Below are 20,666 nucleotides of genomic sequence, written 5' to 3'. Positions count from 1 at the left end.
CAAGTCATATCTCATATTGTTCCAAAGACCTGAATTAGCAGGAGTCATACTTAAATTTTTTGTTCTTTGTAAAGTAAGCAAGATAATACTCTTTCCGGATGATTTGAAGTGTTTAATACACAATGAAATGTAAAAGTGGGAGTATTTCAACCAGTTGTTGTCCCCTAGGTATGGGAGTAAACACATGTAGCAACTTGCAGTAGTCACTATCCTATCAAATCATTGCAAAGGGTTTTCAGTCTTCAAGTAAAATGCTAATAAGTCACGCTCTTATTCCTTCATAGGAAAGCTAGATATTTTTCTGTAAATCTGCAAAATTAGATGGGAGGATGGGTATGCTAGACAGTGCTCTACAGCAGGGCTTTTCAACCTTTTCACAGATTGTACCACTTTTAGGACATGACAATATTTGAGTTCCACCAGTGCTTAGCAAGGTACCAAAAACTTGATGACTTAAAAAAAAAAAAAAGGGGGGGGGGAATTTGGGGTTTTACTGATTAGATTAATTTATTGTTGTAGAAATTGCTAGTTTATATTATGGAAAAGTAAAAAGTTGAGGTTCAATTAACAATTAACCAGTGGAACAACCTGCCTCCAGAAGCGGTGAATGCGCCAACACTGAAAGTTTTTAAGAAGAAACTGGACAGCCATTTGTCTGAAATGTTATAGGGTTTCCTGCTTGAGCAGGGGGTTGGACTAGGTGACCTCCAAGGTCCCTTCCAACTTTATTATTATTATTATTATCGATCATCGCACAGTCAGCCAGATGTTCAGACTGGATTTGGCATTTTGTCTACCTATCGAGTCCTTACCCAGGACCTGGGATAGGCAGATGTGGATGTTTGATGGTATTACAGATATCGTCGCAGGATGGAAGCAGTTCCTAATAAGGCTGCCTTTTGCAATTGACTAATAGCGAATTTGTCAATGCCAATGGTGTTCAAGTGGTGCTCCAGTTGTTTTGGGATTGCACCCAAGGAGCCTATGACTATTGGTACTACCCTTGCTTGCTTTTGCCACAGTCTTTCTATTTCTATTTGTAGGTCTTTGTATTTTGTTATCTTCTCCAGTTCTTTCTCTTCTATTCTGCTATCTCCAGGCACTGCCACATCCACTATCCAGACTTTTTTGTCTTTCTTATCGACAATTGTTAAGTCTGGGGTGTTATGTTGCAGGTGCTTGTCTGTTTGAATTCTGAAGTCCCAGAGCAGTTTAATTTTATCATTTTCTATGACTTTCTCTATTTTATGATCCCACCAGTTTTTGCTTACAGGCAAATGATATTTTTTGCAGATCTTCCAATGCACCATTGTTGCTACTTTGTCATGCCGCTGCTTGTAATCAGTTTGTGCAATCTTCTTGCAACAGCTTACCAAGTGGTCCACTGTTTCTTCAGCTTCTTTGCATAGGCGGCACTTACTGTCTGTTGCTGTCTTCTCAATTTTGACTTTGTATGCATTTGTCCTTAAGGCTTGGTCTTGTGCAGCCAGAATTAGTCCCTCGGTCTCTTTCTTCAATTTTCCTGCTCTTAGCCATTGCCAGGTTTTATTATTATCTGCTTTCCCAGCTATTTTTTTAATGTATTGGCCATGTAGTGCTTTGTCTTCCCATGCCTCTATTCTGTTCTTCATTTGGTCTTTCTTGTAGGCCAGTTTGGTCTCTCCAGTAGTTAGTAAGCCTTCCTGATATACTAATTTCAGTGCATCTTCATCATTGTTCTTCAGATATTCTTCCAAAGCCATTTTTTCTTCTTCAACCATCTGATGTACTTGTAGCATTCCACGCCCACCTATTTGCCTTGGTAGATAAAGTCTATCAATGTCACTGCGTGGATGAAGGGCATGATTCATTGTCATTATTTTTCTGGTCTGCCTATCCATTGCTTTTAGTTCTGCTTGAGTCCAGTCCACTATTCCAGCTGTGTACCTAATGACTGGGATTGCCCAGGTGTTGATTGCCTTTATGGTATTTCCTCCATTGAGTTTGGATTTTAAGATCTTCTTCACTCTCTTGATGTATTCACCTCTAATCTTTTTCTTGACTTCAGTGTGCTTGATGTTGTCAGCTTGAAGGATACCCAAGTATTTGTAGTACTCTTCCTCATCCAGACTCTTAATGTTATTTTCGTGGGGCATCTTGATTCCTTCAGTTTTCATTATTTTTCCTTGTTTGATAGTAAGTGTGGCACATTTGTCCAAGCCAAACTCCATTACAATATCTTGGCTATATATACGGACAGTGTTGAGCAGCGATTCTATTTCAGATGATGTTTTTCCATACAGCTTCAGATCATCCATATAAAGGAGGTGGGATAGTCTGGCAGATGTTTTTGATGTTTGATAGCCATGTCCTGAGTTATTCAGTATTGTTGACAGAGGAAACAGTGCAATAACAAATAGTAATGGTGATAATGAATCTCCTTGAAATATTCCTCTCTTGATATTAACCTCTCCCAGCCTCTCACCATTGATCTGCAACTGTGTCTTCCATTGTGCCATCGATCTTTGCACAAATTTTCTGATGTTTCTACTGACTCCTGTTATTTCTAGGCACTTTATTATCCAATCATGTGGCAGAGAGTCAAATGCCTTTTTGTAGTCAATCCATGCCACATTCAGGTTGGTCTTCCTTCTCTTGCAGTTTTCCAAGATCATTTTGTCTATTAGGAGTTGATCTTTTGTTCCTCTGCTATTGGGGCGGTTTCCTTTCTGCTCAGGTGGAAAGAGATTGTTTTCAACTAGATGCTGTTGCACTGCATCAGCTACTACACCAGTTAGTAATTTGAAAGTTGTTGGTAAGCAGGTAATTGGCCTGTAGTTACCTGGTGTTGCCCCTTTTGCTGGATTTTTCATTATTAGGTAGGTTTTCCCAGTTGTTAGCCACTTTTCAATTTCTCCTCCTTGTAGTATATTGTTGAACTGTTTGGCAATGAGTGGGTGTATAACAGTTAGATGTTTCAACCAAAACCCATGCAGTTCATCTTCACCTGGTGCTGACCAATTTTTGATTTTCTTTGCTCTTTTTTCTACCATTTTTGTTGTTATTACTAGTTCTTTCATTTCAACTTCTGTTTTATTTGCATCCACCTCTTTTAACCAAGCCGCATCCTTGTTGTATTTCTTTGGGTTATCCCATATCTGCTTCCAGAACTGCACTGTTTCTTCCTTGTCAGGTACTGACTGATTCCTTGCAGTTTCTCCATTGATGGATTGGTAGAAACGTTTCTGATTGGATTGAAATTGGAGGTTCTGCCTATAGTTTGCAATTCGAGCTTCATATCTACTGATTTTCCTGGCTATAGCTGTTATTTGTTGCTTTATTATTTCCAGTGCTTCCTTGATCTTCCTTGTTTCTAAGTGGTATTTCTTGATTAGGTATTCTTTGGTCTTCTTGTTCTTCAGCTTCTTTTCTTTCATCTGTTCTAGCTTGCTTGCATGTGATCTTAACTTGCTGATCTTATTTTCTAGTCTAACCTTCCATTTTTCTGGTGCACTGTTTGTTTGTTTTTCTTCTTTGTTGATTTTGCATCCCAGGTATTCTGTTATAACTGCAGCTGTGCTGTACATTAGTTGGTTTGTTTCTTGCAGTGAATTGGTGCTTATACTTGATATTGCAATATTTGCATCTTTTAATGCTTGTGCTAGCTGTTTCTTTGGAACAAGCTTCAATGCAGGTAGCCTTATTCTGTTGTTTTTGTGCTGTTCTAGATGCTCAGTTATTCTTTGTTTCAATTCTTTTATTTCTTTAGTTAGAGGGTTTTGTTCTTCCTGAGGTAGAGGTGCCTGGTTTCCAAATGAGAACAGTTGTATATCTCTGCTAGATTCCTTCACTGCCAACTCCCCCTGGTTTGCCTCTACATTCTGAATTCTTCTGGTAAGGCTTTGATTTCTTTGCCCTGGGTAAACCTTTGCAGTTCGTCCAATTCTGTTTCTGTGAATATTTTATTTCGTGTTATAAATCGGCGTTGATCTGCTAGTCTCTGTTCTGTTATTTCTGATTCTGGATGTTGTTCTTTCCAGAACTGGTGCATTCGTTTTAGATATCCTCTTCTTGTTGGACTTGATCTGTAGTAACAGATCATTAGTTCTTTGTTTTCCATCACTGTGTATCTGCGACGGGTAAACACCTTTTCTTCCAGTAGTTCTGCAGCTGCTGGCCCTGGTTGCTCAGCCAACAGTCCTGAGTCCTGTAACCCATTTTTCACCAGATATCCATGAACTCCAATATCTAGTGCGGACCTTGTTAACCCGGGCGACGTCCGAGCCGGTATGGCATTCTGAAATTTACGTCTCACCATATTTTTTATGGGAGAGACACTCTTTGTCTGACTCCTCTGATGAGACCTGTCCAGTATGGTTGAACCTCTAGCATAGCTCTCATCTTCCTCAGAGTACACAAGCACAACCACAACCACGTCAAGGTAGTGCCTCACTGGGGGTCAAGGTAGTGCCTCACTGGGGGTTATTATTATTATTATTATTATTATTATTATTATTATTATTATTATTATTATTATTATATTGTTGTTGTTAATGTTTCCTTCTACTGAAACAGAGGAACTATGTTTTTTTCCCTTCTCCCCCTCCCTTCCCCCCCTTTCCTCCCTACTGTGTCCTACTATTTGCTTTTGTATTTTTGTATTTTATTCTATAATCTAATAAAATATTACAAATTGTAGAAAAAAAGAAAAAAGTACCATTTTTAATTTCTTCGGTGGCTGTTCCTTTGCTGAATCACTTTCCCAAGTGTATGATGAATTATTCCATGTTTATTAATATGCACCACTACCAGCTAGTTCAGGGGTCTTCAAACTTGGCACTTTTATTACTTGTGGACTTCAACTCCCAGAATTCCTCAGCCCTCATGGCTGTTTGAGGAATTTTAGGAGTTGAAGTCCACAGGTCTTACAGTTGCTAAGTTTGTAGACTCCTGAGCTAGCTGGTTTGCCCTTCTGAGCTCTTCCACAGTGTAGTAAGAATGCACCCCCCCCCCAATCCCTTCCCTGTACCCTTAAAGACACAGGAATCAAGTGCAAAGCAAGAAAATAAAGAAACACAAACTCCGTTTTTTTTCTCTTTAAGCCTCCCTTAGGCCTGTCATGAATCACAATGTTGCAGTTCTAGACTGAAAAGCTCCAGCAATTGCAAAAACTTTAGCTTTAAATTAAGCCCGTTTACCGTCAAAGAAAACTTTCTAAAAGCCACAGAGTCAATTAAAGAAGGTAAAACTAATTACATTTGTTTAAAGGGATTAAACCTTTCCTGTTGTCTTTTTCCCCCTTCCCCCACCCAAACCATGTTCTTTTATAGCCTCTCCTCTTCCCCCCCTTTTTCTTCAGTTCACCTCCAGCTCCCAGTTGCTTCTGGAAGTGCCAATCAGCTGGAGCCCTGTGGGCTGCTGGGGCTTCTGCCGAGCCCAGACAGTCCTGCAGCTGCAGCTGCTTCTCCCTCAGGCTTGGCTCATTCCCCTCCCCCGCTACACTTGGCTAGCAATCGTGTATCACCTGCCATGTGGCAAAGTACCACAACTAGTACATGTACCACTGATTGAAAAGCCCTGCTCTACAGCAATTGAAAAGTCATTTTCATGAATTCTCTGTATATTTTGCTGGACTTTCCTTACATCTTTTGTTCAGCATTAACTTGGGTACCATTTTTCCTCATCCCATAACAGTTTAGAGCATGTTTTGGAATGTTGCAAAATACTTTCAGTCAATAGTGAAAATTACTGCTTAATTTAGTGATCAAATATAATATTTTTGCTACAGATATATTTTTTAAAATATCTGAATTAGGAAGTGTTAGGATTAAACCCAGACATACGTGATGCTACTTTCTTTATTGGCTGCAGCACAGGTGTATTACTGCCTTCTGGGTGTGTGGTCTCCTGTGGAGCTTCAGTGAAGGAATCCAGACCCTTGTTGTGGCACTTATGGAGCTTCTGTTCAAATTCTTCAATAAGAGCCTGAGGAATGATATCACATACAGAGGAGAAATATAAATTATATATCATAGAATTAATTATTATACATCTATGATCTAGCAATGAGATTTTTTTTTTTTCATTTTTCTTCCCTTCACAAAAAAAGGTAGCATACAGTATCTTGGTAGCTGGGGAACAGATGACCCTCACCTTCATCTCTGGTTTAGCGGCCGCTCTACGAACCCGTCCCAACACAGCAAGGAAGTGGTTGTAGACTGCCAAGTCCTGGAGCTTATCAGCAAAGCAGTCGAAGTTGTCTTGCATCTTATGGAGCCCTCGTTCTGTGAGAGGAAGCAAGGTAAGGCAGTATGCCAAATCATGGTGCTGGCGCTCTGTTCTAAAAAAGAGGAAGCAAAATAATGCAGCTTCAGTGGTCGAGACCTATTTTCTCAATCAAACACAAAGAACACATTACACTGAAGGAGAGCGAGAAGTCTTGTTCCCCAAACGAACTGGACCAGAAAGTATGCCTATGACCACATATCAGGAAGGACAAAGCATACCCCCACAAAAATACCCAAGAAGTGTTCCAAGCTGTGATAACACAGCAAAAGTAAATTAGTTAAGAACAAAAGAATCCTGCTGAATAACGCGAAAACCTACCTAGCTTAGCATTTTGTCTCCTGCATAGGCCAATCAGATACCCATAGGAAGATACCCGCGCAAGGGTCACAACTACAGATGTCATGGATGTTTAAAATTCCTGTAGATAATTGTTTCATGTGTGTTATTCTAGAGCCTGCAATTAAGATATTTTCTCTGAACAGAGTGAGTACCCAAGTTTGTTGCACTTGGATCCTATTGATTTCCACTTCATCCTTAATTGACTCAGTTTAAATCCCTTAATTATGGGATTACATATTTAACACTATCATTGATGGGCCTCTCAGCAGAATTCAAAATAAATCACTAAAAATCATCCAGAAGGAAACCAAGGAACTTCAGAATTATAAATCAGCTGCCTTTAAACAAGATAAGTAATGTAGCTGCTCCTTCCCTCGTGAATAAGATAAGTAAGGTACTCTGTGAGCTTACTTATGAGGAAGGAAAGAAAAAGGGCAGTGAAAGAGAAAGGTAACAACTGAAGGCATGATGTTGCAAAGTATTTGTTCATGACTAGTGGAATTCAAATAGTTTGTTGACAAAAATTAGATGGCAAGGAAAAAGTGGTTGTCAAGATGACAAGGGAGATCTCTGAATATGAATCCATACTCTCAGTTCTGAATTGCCTTAGGAGGCTCAGAAAATTTCCAGTTCCACCAAGCTTGGAACTAACAAGGGAGCTGGCCTTCTATTCTATTCAGTGTTGAAGGAAGCTTATTCTGCCTATGTACCTTTTCTCTCTGGCCTGGAAGTTGCCATGAGGAAGAGACATACTGAATTTTGCAACAATCAGCCCAGAACTAAAACAGACCTCAGAGTGTATTTTGAAACCAAGGAGATTCAGGCTTAATTTACTCAAGAGAACAAGCTGTTGACTTGTAATAGTGGTTATTCAAGTCTGTTTCTCTTTGTAAACACACCCATGGGAAGTTGCACCTGTACAAATTAATCTTCTAGAACATTCTTTAACAGGCTTTTTAGGAGGATATGTCTCCTAAAGACCCAGCTCTCACTGAACTCCTTTAATTCCTAAACCACTAATATGCTCCAGTATAAGAAAGGAGTATTTGCTATAAGGGAAGGTTTTGTGGATTGTGTGAATGAATGCAATGTCAGCATGAATGATCTCAGTTACACTCATCCTATTTGTCACGGATCCTATATACATGTGATACAGAGAGAAAATTCATAGGGCTGGGATAACTACTATATGGAAAAAATGGAACATCCAAACTTTCATTCCTCTGGGCCAGCCATCTAAATGCCATTAATGATACAGAATAAACAGCACCCTTTCTTATTCTTGGAACCAGTACTGAAATAATTATTAATCTCGTTAAACAGTGGATGATATTCAGAGGCATGTTACCTCATTAAGGTAGCATCAATCGCTAAGAAATCTCCCTGAGATCTATTTTTTTTACCTGCTGTAATAAAGTAAGGATTATGATTATTGAGGTTTTCAAATGATTTTACCTTCTTTAGGCATGTGTGTGAATACAGGCAGTTCTCAACTTATAACAGTTCGTTTAGTGATTGGTTAAAGTTACAATGGCACTGAATAGTGTCTTAAGACCCTTTTTCACACTTAAGGCCATTGCAGCATCCCCATCGTCACGTGATCAAAATTCAGATGCTTGGCAACTGGCTTATATTTATTACGGTTGCCGTCGCCCAGGATCATGTGATTAGTTTTTATGCCCCTCTGACCAGCCAAGTCAAGCCCCTCTGACAAGCCAGATTCATTTAACAACCATTTTATTAACAGCTGCAGTGATTCACTTAAGAACTGTGGCAAGGTCATAAAATGGGGCAAAACTCACTTAACAAATGTTTCATTTAGCAGCAGAAATTTTGGGCTCTCTTTCCTTTTCTCTCTTTATGCTGTATCTTTTTTTCCTTTCCCTCCCCCTCCTTCTACTTTTCTATTACTTTTTTGAATTTCTCTTTGTATTTTATATTTTGATAAACCAATAAAAGTTTGAAATGGGAAAAAAATTGGGGCTCAATTCTGGCCGTAAGTCGAGGACTAAGTGTATATATTTGCGCTATTGTATGGCATCACCTTTACAACTATCATTGAAGAGCATGAACAAGAAAATGTGGAATTTAAGAATCAGCAGAAGTTCACGTATAATCAAGTTTTCTGAGGAGCTCAGTAGAATGAGCTCTTGAGGCTTCTGGAGCACACATCCAAACTTTTGGAATTATTCATGGTTAGGTTCTGGAAAATCTAGTCTCTTCTAAGTGCCCCTTTTGTTTCCTCCTCCCACATCACAAAAAAAGAAGTCAAAACCGTTTGATGGTAATGAGAGACAACATCTTGGTTGAGGGCAAACAAAAGCTCCTTACATTTTATTCAAAGGCAAATATAATGGAGGCCAAGGCCATAATCTGCTAGAACCCGATGGTGATTCTGACCATTGCTCTCAGATTATCACCTTTCACAATGTAGTTGTGGTACGTTGCTGGTTAAATAATTCAAAATTACCTCTATATATAACAGCACATACAAGGGATGAATGCTGGACTTGTACTAATTATACAGAAATAGAATACAGAAAGCACAGAAGTTTTATAAGAGAAAGTATTTTTTTTTCTAACAAGAAGCCAGTCACCCATGTGTGTGGCACACATTTGATTAGAAATGATAATGATTAGAAAAATTTACACATTTGATGGACCATCTTTGGTCAGTTGCAACCTTGAAGACTAGCATTCAATACCAATATAGCTATGAGTCAATCTGATTCAAAGCAAAATAGAATGTGATACATGTTTGGTGATTTCATGAAAATAAGCATCTTTTAAGGCCTGTGTGACAACCCAGTCTCCTGCCTGAAGAGAAAGGATGATTGAAGTTGATACCATCTGGAATTTCTGGACCTGTGTGATCAACCTATGTACTTAACTTATCTGTTGACTTACAGACTGGGCAATAAACAACAAACCAGGTAAAACAAAAGATAGTAGTAGTAATAATGATGATAATATAATAACAACAACAACAACAGCAACAACAACAATTGTCGATAAGAAAGACAAAAAAGTCTGGATAGTGGATGTGGCAGTGCCTGGAGACAACAGAATAGATGAGAAAGAACTGGAGAAGATAACAAAATACAAAGACCTACAAATAGAAATAGAAAGACTGTGGCAAAAGCAAGCAAGGGTAGTACCAATAGTCATAGGCACCTTGGGTGCAGTCCCAAAACAACTGGAGCACCACTTGAACACCACTGGCATTGACAAATTCGCTATTAGTCAATTGCAAAAGGCGGCCTTACTAGGAACTGCTTCCATCCTGCAACGATATCTGTAATACCATCAAACATCCACATCTGCTTATCCAAGGTCCTGGGTAAGGACTCGATAGGTAGAGAAAATGCCAAATCCAGTCTGAACATCTGGCTGACTGTGCGATGATCCATAATAATAAATAAGACTATAATACGCATGCATATCCAAAATGAATACCCACACAATCAACTTGGACTAAAGACATGTTGGAATAGTAAGATAAAATTCAAATCACAAGGATGTAGAATGAGAAAGATTGCTCTATTCCTTGGGTGCTATAAAGTACGAAGAGAATGGTGAATAGCCGCTGTGCTTATTGCTTAGCAACAGTTATACGTCTCCCTTAATCCAATAGCTTGATTAACTCTTCAGAGAGAGCAGAAGAAAAGTTTGGATGCCAGTCAAAGGGGGAAGAATGCCAGCCTTTAAAATGAGGACCCACCAATCTGAATGCACTCATTTGAAGTAACAAGTTGCCAATTGTCTTGACAGTAAAATAGTTTCTTCTACAGAATAGAATTCTGGACAGAACACACAAAAAGGGGATAGTAAACAAACAAACAAATCATTTAGTCTTGGATATGTAGAAGAAGAAAAAAAAATAAAACGAGTTCACGGGTTCTGATTCATGGACTGAGTTGCAGAGTATGGCTGGGACCAAAGCATCCTGGTGGCAAAACAGAACAAATCTTTCTGAGGGACAGAACTGCTCACTGACACAAAAGCCAAAGCAAAGACAGATAGCATCATTAGTGGAACCAAGCCAGATTTCATTTTTGATTTACAATCCAAAGTGATGGGCTATCCCCTATCCAACTGTATTGTTGGAATCACAAATAGAAGGAAAGATGAAGAAATTGATCCTGGTTTTTGTTTCTGGCTCACATACTGATAAGAGAAATGTTTGAGGGAAGAAATGGCCAAATTAAAAAACATAAAAGGAATGAGAGCTGAGATACTGTTTGTAACTGCACCAAAGAAAGGATTAAGTTTTAGACAAGCCAGAATTTAGTAGATAGATTTGCTGGCTTTTTTTTAAAAAAAGTAAATGCTGCACATGCCTCTCAAAGAAAGGAAACATATTGCTGTAAATAACACATTTTTTTTTTTAAAAAAATACTGTTTAGAATTTTATGCTATATAGTAGCACTGGTGTACAGATGCCTTGAAATAAAAATGCTAATGAATGAAAACCAAAACTGAGGACTTCAATGTGATCTGACTGTAGAATACAGACTTTCTGCCAAAAGCTCAGCTAATGTTCCAGAATGCTAAATTGTGTAGAAATCACATGAATGCAAAGACCAGAGATTATGATGAGTATCTTGGTTTCTCTCCTTTTTGTGGAGCAAACATGATAGTTAGAATCACCTGAGATTTAGTTTGCTCCATTTACAATTTTTAACCCAAGACAATATCCATGCTATTCTTTAATGCAATCTAGAGCAGTGCTTCTCAACTTCGGCAATTTTAAGAAGATTGGACTTCAACTGCTCGAATGCTGGTGGGGGTATTCTGGGAATTGACGTCCAATCATCCTACAGTTGTTAAAGTTGAGAAACTGGTCTAGAGAGATCAACCCTAATACAGGTTGATTACATTGGACAGGACGAACACAAAGTACAGAATACAAAGTACAGAAATAACCAGATAATAAGATAAAGTATCTAGGTCAGGATCTTAGGCTATTTTCAATGACAATCCGTGCAAAAACGTAGTTGTTAGAGATAGAATATAGATTTGGGGCCATTAATGGAAGATCAGAATTTGGTAAGATTCATTCTTAGAAATGGAGAATCCATGATGAAAAGGGCAAATGTTTGGTGTAAAGTAGCAAAACTCACTGTGCACATATATGTCTGAGGCTGGATTACAGATTCACTTTGACAAGAAAAGTGTTACAAAACATTCTGGTCTATTGGCTGGTTGGTTGCCTTTTCAGTTTCTACAGCAGCATTCATATTGGACAAATCACTCTTTTTTTAAGAGACTACTTTGTAGAGTTCACAAAATAGCTTAGGGATAAGGTTTTGAGACATGCATCTGTTTTAACATGATGGTGAACAAGGCACAAAAGTAGCTGATTTTTAAAATTAAGAAAACAAATGCCTGAATTTGCTTACACCAGGGGTGTCAAACTCGCAATGTCACGTGACGGCAATGGGATGGGCACGGTTTCAGCATGACACGGCCGGCCGGCAGTTTGACACCCCTGGCTTACATTCACATCACATTTTAAGCAGTCATTCTAAATCTTAAGAAAAGCATTCACAAATGTCAGGAGTGGAGATTCTAATAACCTCATAAATAGCTTCCTTATAAGCCGGATAGTACAGGTAGTCCTCACTTACTGACTGCTCATTAACTGACTGTTCAAAATTACAATGGTGCTGAAAAAAGAGACATATCACAGGTCTTCAAAGTTGCAGCCATTGCAATATCTGTTCAATCGAGTGATAGTGATTTAGGCACTTGGCAATTAGCACACATTTATGATGATTGCAGTGTCAATCATGGTCAAGTGATTGCCATTTGCAAACTTCACAGCCAGCTTCTGCAAGCAAAGTCAGTGGGGAAGCCAGGAAGAATATATAATTACATGACATTGAAATTAACAATTAGAGCAGTGGTTCTCAACCTGTGGGTCGGGACCCCATTTGGGGTCGAATGACCATTTCACGGGAGTCGCCAAACAATACAGTCTGCCATTTCCCCCCCCTTTTCCTTAGCTGTGCTACTCCCTTTTATTCTATTGGCTTTTGAAAGCCAATAGAATAGACTCTCTTGAATAGAGTCTAATTCTATTGGCTTTCAAAAGCCAATAGGAATTGTCCAGGCTGTCTCTGCCCTGCTGAGCCCGTCAAAAGTCCCATTCTGCAAACGGTGCTGCACCAGTTGAGTAGTCCTCGACTTACGACTGGTTGGGGGGTCGCGGCATTAGAAAGGTTGAGAACCACTGAACTAGAGCCAGAACTGGTGGCTTAGTAGCCAGAACTACTTAACAGCTTAGCTATGTGACAGAGTTGCTGGTCCCAATAGCAATAAATGAGGGTTACCTATAAGCTAGCATTGTCAAATAGCCCTCCCCATAATTTACTATGTTGCTTCACTAGGGTTACCCAAAGTGTATGGCAAGCCTATACAGGTAGTCCTCATGTCATGATGGTAATCAGGACTGGAGTTTCCATTACTAAGCAATGCAATTGTAAAGTTCTATGTCACATAACCCCATCGCTAGCAATGGCAATCCTGGCACTTCCTATTGCTGCTGTTAACCAAATCCCACTTGTTTTTAGCTGAGGACCTATTCTGATCCAAACCATTCCTGGATGGGTTCCTCCCAGCCCCGGGCATCGATTCTTCCAAGGCAAGGCACTTCCTCCCCTTCAACTTCCCAAACCATCTATCCCCCTGACCATTTGAGCTACCCTCTGCCGTGCCTTGTAGGAAGTTAGTAGCTCCACAATTGCATGGGGCTGCTTGTCGTATCATATTTCAGAGGCTATTTAGTGGCTGCAAAATCCCCTGAGCCACAGCAAAGTGAGAAGCCTTGGCCTCAGCCACCTGTGGAAGCCCCAGCTGTCCCAACCCAGTGGCATGGCATGAAATTTCCCCAGAAAGCCCCAGCAGAGGAAACCCCCGTTGGTTTTGGCCACAGAGAAAGGACGAGAACCACTGCAAAAAATGTGCTTCCTGTCTCCAATCCCTGGAGGCAGTCCAGCCAGATACTGTGTTTTCCCAAAAGTAAGACCTATTCCAAAAATAAGCCCTAGCTTGAGTTTTGGGGGTGGGCCTGATATAAGTCCTACCCCCCAAAATAAGCACACCTAAAAATCAAGCTGGTGTGTGTGTGTAGCTGCCGCGTGGCTCATCGCGCCAGGGCTGCTGCTGCTTGTGGCAAGAGGCTGCACAGCACTTTGGGCCTGCCCTGCCGCGAGCAGTGGCAATGGCCTGAAGTGCTGCATGGCATCCTGCCATGAAGAGCGGCACCGGTGTGAAGCACCAAGTGGCTCCTGCCGCGAGCGGTGGCACTGATGCAATGCACCATGTGGCATCTGGCTGCAAGTGGACACTGAAGGAGTCAGCCAGCAGTGCAAAAGGGGTCGGGGCGTGGGAGGCCTGGCTGCAGTGGTCCTAAGGTTAGACATCCCCGGAAAATAAGATCTAATGCCTCTTTTGGAGGCTAAATAAATAAATACAAGACCGGGCCTTATTTTCGGGGAAACACGGCACCATGATCAATGGTAGCAAAACCACAGAGGGATCCAGGATGGACACCACTGCTGCGTTGAGCTGCACTAGCACTCAGTTGCCTTCCGGGTGCAATCCAAGGTACTGGTTATCAGCTTTACACTTAAAGCTTTTCATGGCATAGGGGTAGGAGAAACTGCCTCTCCCTGAGGATATCTGCCTGTCTAGTAGACGACATAGTGTGGGAGTGCTCCAGGTCCCCTTCCTTAAATGTTGTCATCTGATAGGACCTCATTCTAAACCTACGCATGGAATAGGACGCCACGGCCACTGTCCAACTACAATCGATGACACGCTATTTGCATCCTGCTAGACAGCAGCAGGGCTAATTTTTGGTCTTTATTTCTCTATATCATTTTACACTGTGAGGAGAATGTATCCCCTCTCTAAATTTGATTCTACTGGGGTTCTCATTCCAGAGGCCAAACCTTCTCATTTCAAGTTCAATAGGATTTGACAGACCTTCTCTTACAGAATACTCATTCCTTTAGCACAGGGGTTCTCAACCTTGGCAACTTTAAGACTTGTGGACTTCAATTCCCAGAATTCCTCAGTCAGCAAAGCTGGCGGAGGAATTCTGGGAGTTGAAGTCCACAAGTCTTAAAGTTGCCAAGGTTGAGAACCCCTGCTTTAGCAATTCCTTACTCACCGAGCAGTTCGAAATCGTTGACAAAGTTTCTCTACCAGGCTCTCCGTTTGCTTGTCCTTAGTGATAAAAGAAAAAAGTTGCCTGGGGGAGGGGGGCAGAGTGTGGAGGAAAAGGAAGAAATACAAAAAAAAAAAAAAAAAAAAGATGTCAAGTATTAATATTCAGTATTTTACTCTTGGATTGCAGTTACAAGATTATGAGGTTTTCTGCCATGTCAGCTTTCTGTTCTTCTCAGCATTACCTAAAACAGGAGGCAAGTTAAGGAATTTCTTGAAATTTGATTTCTTGATCTCATGTCTTGTTTGGTTAGCTCAAGAAATTCATCGTCCACACAAGCAGTATCGAAAGGCAATAATGCTTCTTTTATTGTTTCCTCCTCAAGAATTCCAAGCATTCGATATAATCCCAAACAAAAGTGCTTTTCAAAAGGCAACTGAACTTTCTTAGTCTTTTTCCTTGAAAATATTTCACTTCAAATCCAAGAAGCTTCATCACTTCAGTGAACTGAAGAAGTTTCTGGGATGAGAAGTGAAACATTTACAAAGAAAAAACTAAGGAAGTCCATTTCCCTTTTGAAAACAACCTTTAGGACAGGGGTAGGCAACCCAAAACACTCAAAGAGCCACTTGGACCCGTTTCCCACCGAAAACAAAACACCGGGAGCCGCAAAACCCTTTTGATATCTAAAATGAAGATAATACTGCATATATCCTTTTTTACCTTTATTACAGGTGTGTGTGTGTGTGCGTGCGTGTATGTATGTGTGTGTGTGTGTGTGTATATATATATATATATATACACACACACACACACATCCATACATACATACACGCACACACACAGGTAAAAAAGGATATATGCAGTGTTATCTTCATTTTAGATGTCAAAAGGTCTCTCTCTCTCCATCTGCCCTTGGTCTGCCAGTCCTCTTCCCCCACTCTTTCTTTCTCTCTCTCTTTCCTCTCTCTCTCTTTCTCCCCCTCCCTCTCTCTCCCCCCTCTCTTTCTCTTCCTCCCCCTCTCTCCCATCTTCTGCTCACCTGGCAAGCTGGCTTCAAGCTGTTCTCCAACAAGCTCAGGGGTAGGCAACCTCGGCTCTTTTATGACTCATGGACTTCAACTTCCAGAATTCCTGAGTCAGCATAACTGGGCTAGCTAGCTTTCTCCTGCCCTTCCTGCTTCCTGCAGAGACGCAGCAAAGGGAGGAGCTCTGCCCAATAAGCTTTTCAGCTCCTCGGAGAACACTGTGAGTGCACTCTCTTTTACACACACACACACAAACACACACACATAGGGAAGCGCAATTGCCTCTCTCTGTCTCTGTCTGCAAATGGCAGAGGAGGCTGGGAGCCACAGGGGAAGGCTCAAAGAGCCACATGCGGCTCTGGAGCCGCAGGTTGCCAACCTGTGCTTTAGGACAACCATCACCTGGATGATTGTGAATCTCCATAGATAATCCCAAACAAACTTGCATTCCATAATCTGACCTACTGTTTTGGCTCCCATTTTATATGCCAAGTAATTCTAGGCATTAAGGAAGCTCAGTGCCTTAGACGTGACCTGTGAAGGTGTGGAGGAGGGAAAAAAGAAACTAAAATAAAAAGGCTACCTCATAATGGTATGGAAAGGCTGTTCCTCTATGCCAGAGTCTGCATCTGAGAGGCGGCTGATGATGTCAGGGAGCAGGTTGTAAACAGCATTATCCTGCATTGCAAAGAAAGAGTGGAGTTTCTTAAACTCTTGAACCCATCCAGCTTTGGAGACAGGCCTCAACCTATATAAGATAATACTGGATAAAATACAGATGCTAAGATAAAGAGAAGCCAGACAGACACATTTATTCAGAAGTTACACCTGGAAAGAGATTCCATTCTATCTTGGGAAAAAGGCCATTCCATTTATAGGAAAAACTATTTTGAGAGAGGAAATCAAACAATTTCAGCCAACAGAGCTTTGATTCGGAACATTTTGTTCTTTTATAATTATGATCATAACAGGATGCTGTTACCTCCATTAATGAAACGTAAATTACACTGAAGTTTTCTGTTCAGTTAAGAGTGGTTCCTGGTATATCTGCATCAAAGTACATTGGATGGCAGTTTGATTCTAATCTGTGTTTTTCTGGCAGGAAAGGTTTTGTTTGGTTATGAACAAAGAGACTCACAGTAGTCCACAGATCAGTAAGATGGAAAGGGTTAGGATTTAACTGAATGGTGCTTCTTTTAAGCAGGTTGCCTGCACACTAGGGCTGAGTAAAAAAGAAAGAAAGAAAGAAAACGGAGCCCTTTCTAATGCTTGAAATTATTCCATTACCAGCCCCATTTTGCTAGTGGAAGAATGCAGACCTGTCTCTTTCAATCTGAACACATCTCTTCAGAATGGAGATTAGTGTTTCATTCAGGACATTGGATTGGAAGGTATCTCCTGAGCTGAGATCCTAGCTTACACAGAACAGAATGAGGGTGCCTAAGGTAAAAGTGAACTTGGCTGTACTTATGGTATTATTTTTTTATATATAAATAAAAATGCAAATGTTCGTTTGTTCAAAATCTTAAATCTTCGAAAGTTCTCCACCAATTGCTTTGAAATTTTGACACAACGTTGCATTCGAATACGCACGTGTTTTTATGTTTTTATATACCTACTACTATATAGATGTCACACCTATGACAGGTAAAAACATGTTTTGAAAAACAGCGCCATCTGTTGGACGTAAAAGCAACACACACTATGATTTCAGACAATCTCTATATCTGCACAGACAATAGAACAACAAAAAATATTGTATACCCACAAGCATTGTGAAATTAAACATATTACAAAATGTGCGCTTTGGTAGCAGTGCATGTTATACTCCATTGAATATAAAGGAAGCAGGGATGAGAGATTGTAAATGAATATGATACAAATAAACCATTTTGTTAGATGGAAGATAGCTGAGAATGAAAAGGGACGGTACCGGGCCATTCAAAGAATCAAAAAGTGAATGAGAATGATGAATGATTGGTGAACATCTGCTTAGAGAAAAGTTCTGTTCTAAATATGTAGTGCAATCATACATTTTGCAATAGTTACACATAGGAAAAGTATGAATCAAAAAGCATGATAATTTTTACCATTTATGAGAAGCAAGAGAATTAAGAGGATAAAAACAATGATGATAATTTCTCAAGGTGGGGTAGAACATTATTTGTAATGTTGGTTGTGTCTTTGGGGGAAATGGCCATGGAAGAAAAAGAAAAGTGAAATAAATTCGAGTGAAAGTAATATGACTTCAGGAAGTAAAAGATCTACATGAAAAAGTTTTATAAGACAAATTAACCACCAGATTGAACTGAGAGCGGATGTAAGAAAAACAAAAAGTGGAAACTTTTTGGAATGAAGTGAAAAGAACTTTATGCCATAGACATTTGTAGAACTAAAATTAATGGAAAGTGTGAAAAAGTATGCTTGACTGAATAGGAAAGAGACTATAGTTTTAATTTGCAAATAATATAGTCAAAGAGACGAGAAAAGTTTAAAAGAAAAAAATAAAGGGTGGCTTGAAAGGAATTATTTTCATGAAAAAGGTTTACTTAAAGAGCTATCAGCAAAGTATCAACAATTAAAAATAAAAGCAATGAAATTAGTTGGGATGAAACTGAAGTGAGGGAATGATGGAAAATATTTAGAGATCTGTAGGAGAATGATTGTATTATGTTAAAGGGTGGGACTGTGGTGCATGCTACTAATGTTAATAATGTTAAAATGATGAAAAGGAAGTTATGAATAATGTTAAGAATATTGAAAATCACAGATATAGATATATAATTGGAGAAATGCTATAATACATATAGTATGTAGTTTGGTAAGGGAGAGGCTCTTTAATATATACGTGAAGACTGCATATGTGTCTGATGAGTAGAAGAATGCCATTATTTTTAATTGTAATCTTTACTGTTATTAAGAAACATTTATTCATCATTTTACTGGTTTTTATTGTTGTAAGCCGCTCAGAGTTGCCTCAAAGTAGGTTGGGCGGCAAACAAATCTAATAAACAAACAATTGTTGTCCCCAGTCATCATATCCAAAAAGAGAACAGAATGATGGGAGTATAGATATATGCTATCGTTAGTAAGAAGTGCACAAATGTGGCTGTAAAGCCACACATTTTTTCCCACTTAGTGAAAACTATGCTTTTACTTCTCTAAAAGGACTATTTAAATTAAGCCAAGATTGTGATTCAATTTAACATAAAAGTTCCACCTTTGACCCAGTATCTCTTGTGATTAAATTCCTTTTGTATTCTGACTTGCTTATCTGTGGCTGATTCATCTCAAACACCTACAGCCTGCTCCATAAATATTGAGATCATTTCAAGTTTCTATTTTGGACATTTAAATGGCAACCATGCTTCAATTATGTAGCCTACGAAGCATTACTTAAAATTTAGTAGCATAGAAATGAGAAACATAGGTTTTATATTTCTGAAAGTTTAGCACGAGGCCTCTTTCCTTACTTTGTTAGAGAGTTCAGTGAAAAAATTTCGAGCCAGACGAACAATCTCATCTTCAGGGTCAATGAGAAGAGCTGCCATCTCACTCACTTGCCCCTTCACCTTCACCATGTCTTTTAGGATCAGGTGAGTCATCACCATAGCAGCTGTCCGTCTGACATGTTGACAAGGGTCCCGCAGCCTAAGGAACAAAACCATGCGACATCATGAAGTGCACCGTCAGAATTTTTGAAGGCTTCAGTTGCTGGAAAGGTGTTTATACTACACTCAGCTGGTTAGCTGGATTTCTTCACTTTCCAGACCAGAGACCTTGCCACCAACGAATTACCTGGCATAGAGGTGGGGTGTCCAAGGATCTATCAAGTTGGGAAAGCGGATGGCCAGGTCTCCAGCTGCAATGATGAGGTTTGCACGTACACTGGAGAGTGTCGCTTTCTCCATCATGGTAAAGAAGAGCCGCAAATGTGAGTCACAAAATTCTGAACTGCATGGGAATGAAAAGTGAGTAAACTTCAGTTCATCACTTAGAAGACTTCCCAGCTGTAACAAGCATAAAGCAGTACAACAGCAAAAAGGATTTGGAAGAATTATTCCTCACGTAATATCGTACCTGACCATACAGAATTTTCCCAGGGCCAATGCGGCAGCTGCTGAGAGTGCTGGATCACTATAGAGTCCTGGATTGTTGCAAATCTTGAGTACAAGGGGAACAAAGGCTGAAAGCAGCTGTTTTCCTATAAAGGCAAAAAGTTAAGATAAGCTAACCTTTATTGTCATTGTTATAAGAAGGCTTATCATTCTAGGGAGCATTAAACTTGTACAGAATACAAGTAAAAATCTTCAGGCATGCAAAATATACACTTTAGGCAAGCGTAAAGAAACCATTGTAGTAAGACAATTCATTTAAAGTGGCCCATAATATGATATGCTTCAGTCATTGAAAAACATGCACTCTGCCTCCGAATTTTTTTAAATATTATTTCAGTGTAATCTAACATTCCATATTCTCCTAACTGAGGCTGGTTACCTCACTGGGTTCATGGCACAAAGTAATTGAAAGCTAGGGATTTGTGTGTATGTAGTTTAATTTCTTACCCACAAAGAACAATTACAAAATTCATCAATAAGGGGTAAAACATCCACTCAGCTTCCATATTTACCATCCAAGAGCTCTGTCTCACAAATGGTATGGATGAGCTCCGTTTCTGTATCTTCAGCAGAAGCCCCAACCAAGCCTAGGTCCTCCTCCACGGTGGTGTCACTCCCAGTGCACTATGCAGAAGAACGAAATAACCGAAAGCTAGCACTGTTCTGCCCCTCAGTGGAACAAGGTAGCCTTAAGATTAAAAAAGGTTGGAAGCACTTGTGATTCCCCCCCCCCGATGT

The 20,666-nt window shown here is 39.8% G+C and overlaps 1 protein-coding gene across 1 annotated transcript in view; it reads right to left on the bottom strand.

Annotated features, from left to right (window-relative positions):
- NCAPD2 (non-SMC condensin I complex subunit D2) overlaps positions 1-20,666 on the bottom strand; it is a 42,248-nt gene that overhangs the window by 918 nt on the left and 20,664 nt on the right. The window contains exons 22-29 of the mRNA XM_039338708.1: positions 20,441-20,552; positions 19,891-20,014; positions 19,609-19,764; positions 19,284-19,461; positions 16,394-16,488; positions 14,786-14,866; positions 6,133-6,319; positions 5,823-5,964 (exon numbers count right to left, since the gene is read on the bottom strand). Of these exons, the coding sequence (XP_039194642.1) occupies positions 5,823-5,964; positions 6,133-6,319; positions 14,786-14,866; positions 16,394-16,488; positions 19,284-19,461; positions 19,609-19,764; positions 19,891-20,014; positions 20,441-20,552 (1,075 nt within the window). The remainder of the gene's footprint in view (positions 1-5,822; positions 5,965-6,132; positions 6,320-14,785; positions 14,867-16,393; positions 16,489-19,283; positions 19,462-19,608; positions 19,765-19,890; positions 20,015-20,440; positions 20,553-20,666) is intronic.

This window comes from Crotalus tigris, unplaced genomic scaffold, assembly GCF_016545835.1.
Source record: "Crotalus tigris isolate CLP2741 ecotype Arizona unplaced genomic scaffold, ASM1654583v1 scf7180000017716.2861928, whole genome shotgun sequence".
In the NCBI taxonomy this organism is placed as follows: domain Eukaryota; kingdom Metazoa; phylum Chordata; class Lepidosauria; order Squamata; family Viperidae; genus Crotalus; species Crotalus tigris.
The sequence above is the reverse complement of the archived record's forward strand: the minus strand, read 5'-3'. Positions and strand labels throughout refer to the sequence as shown.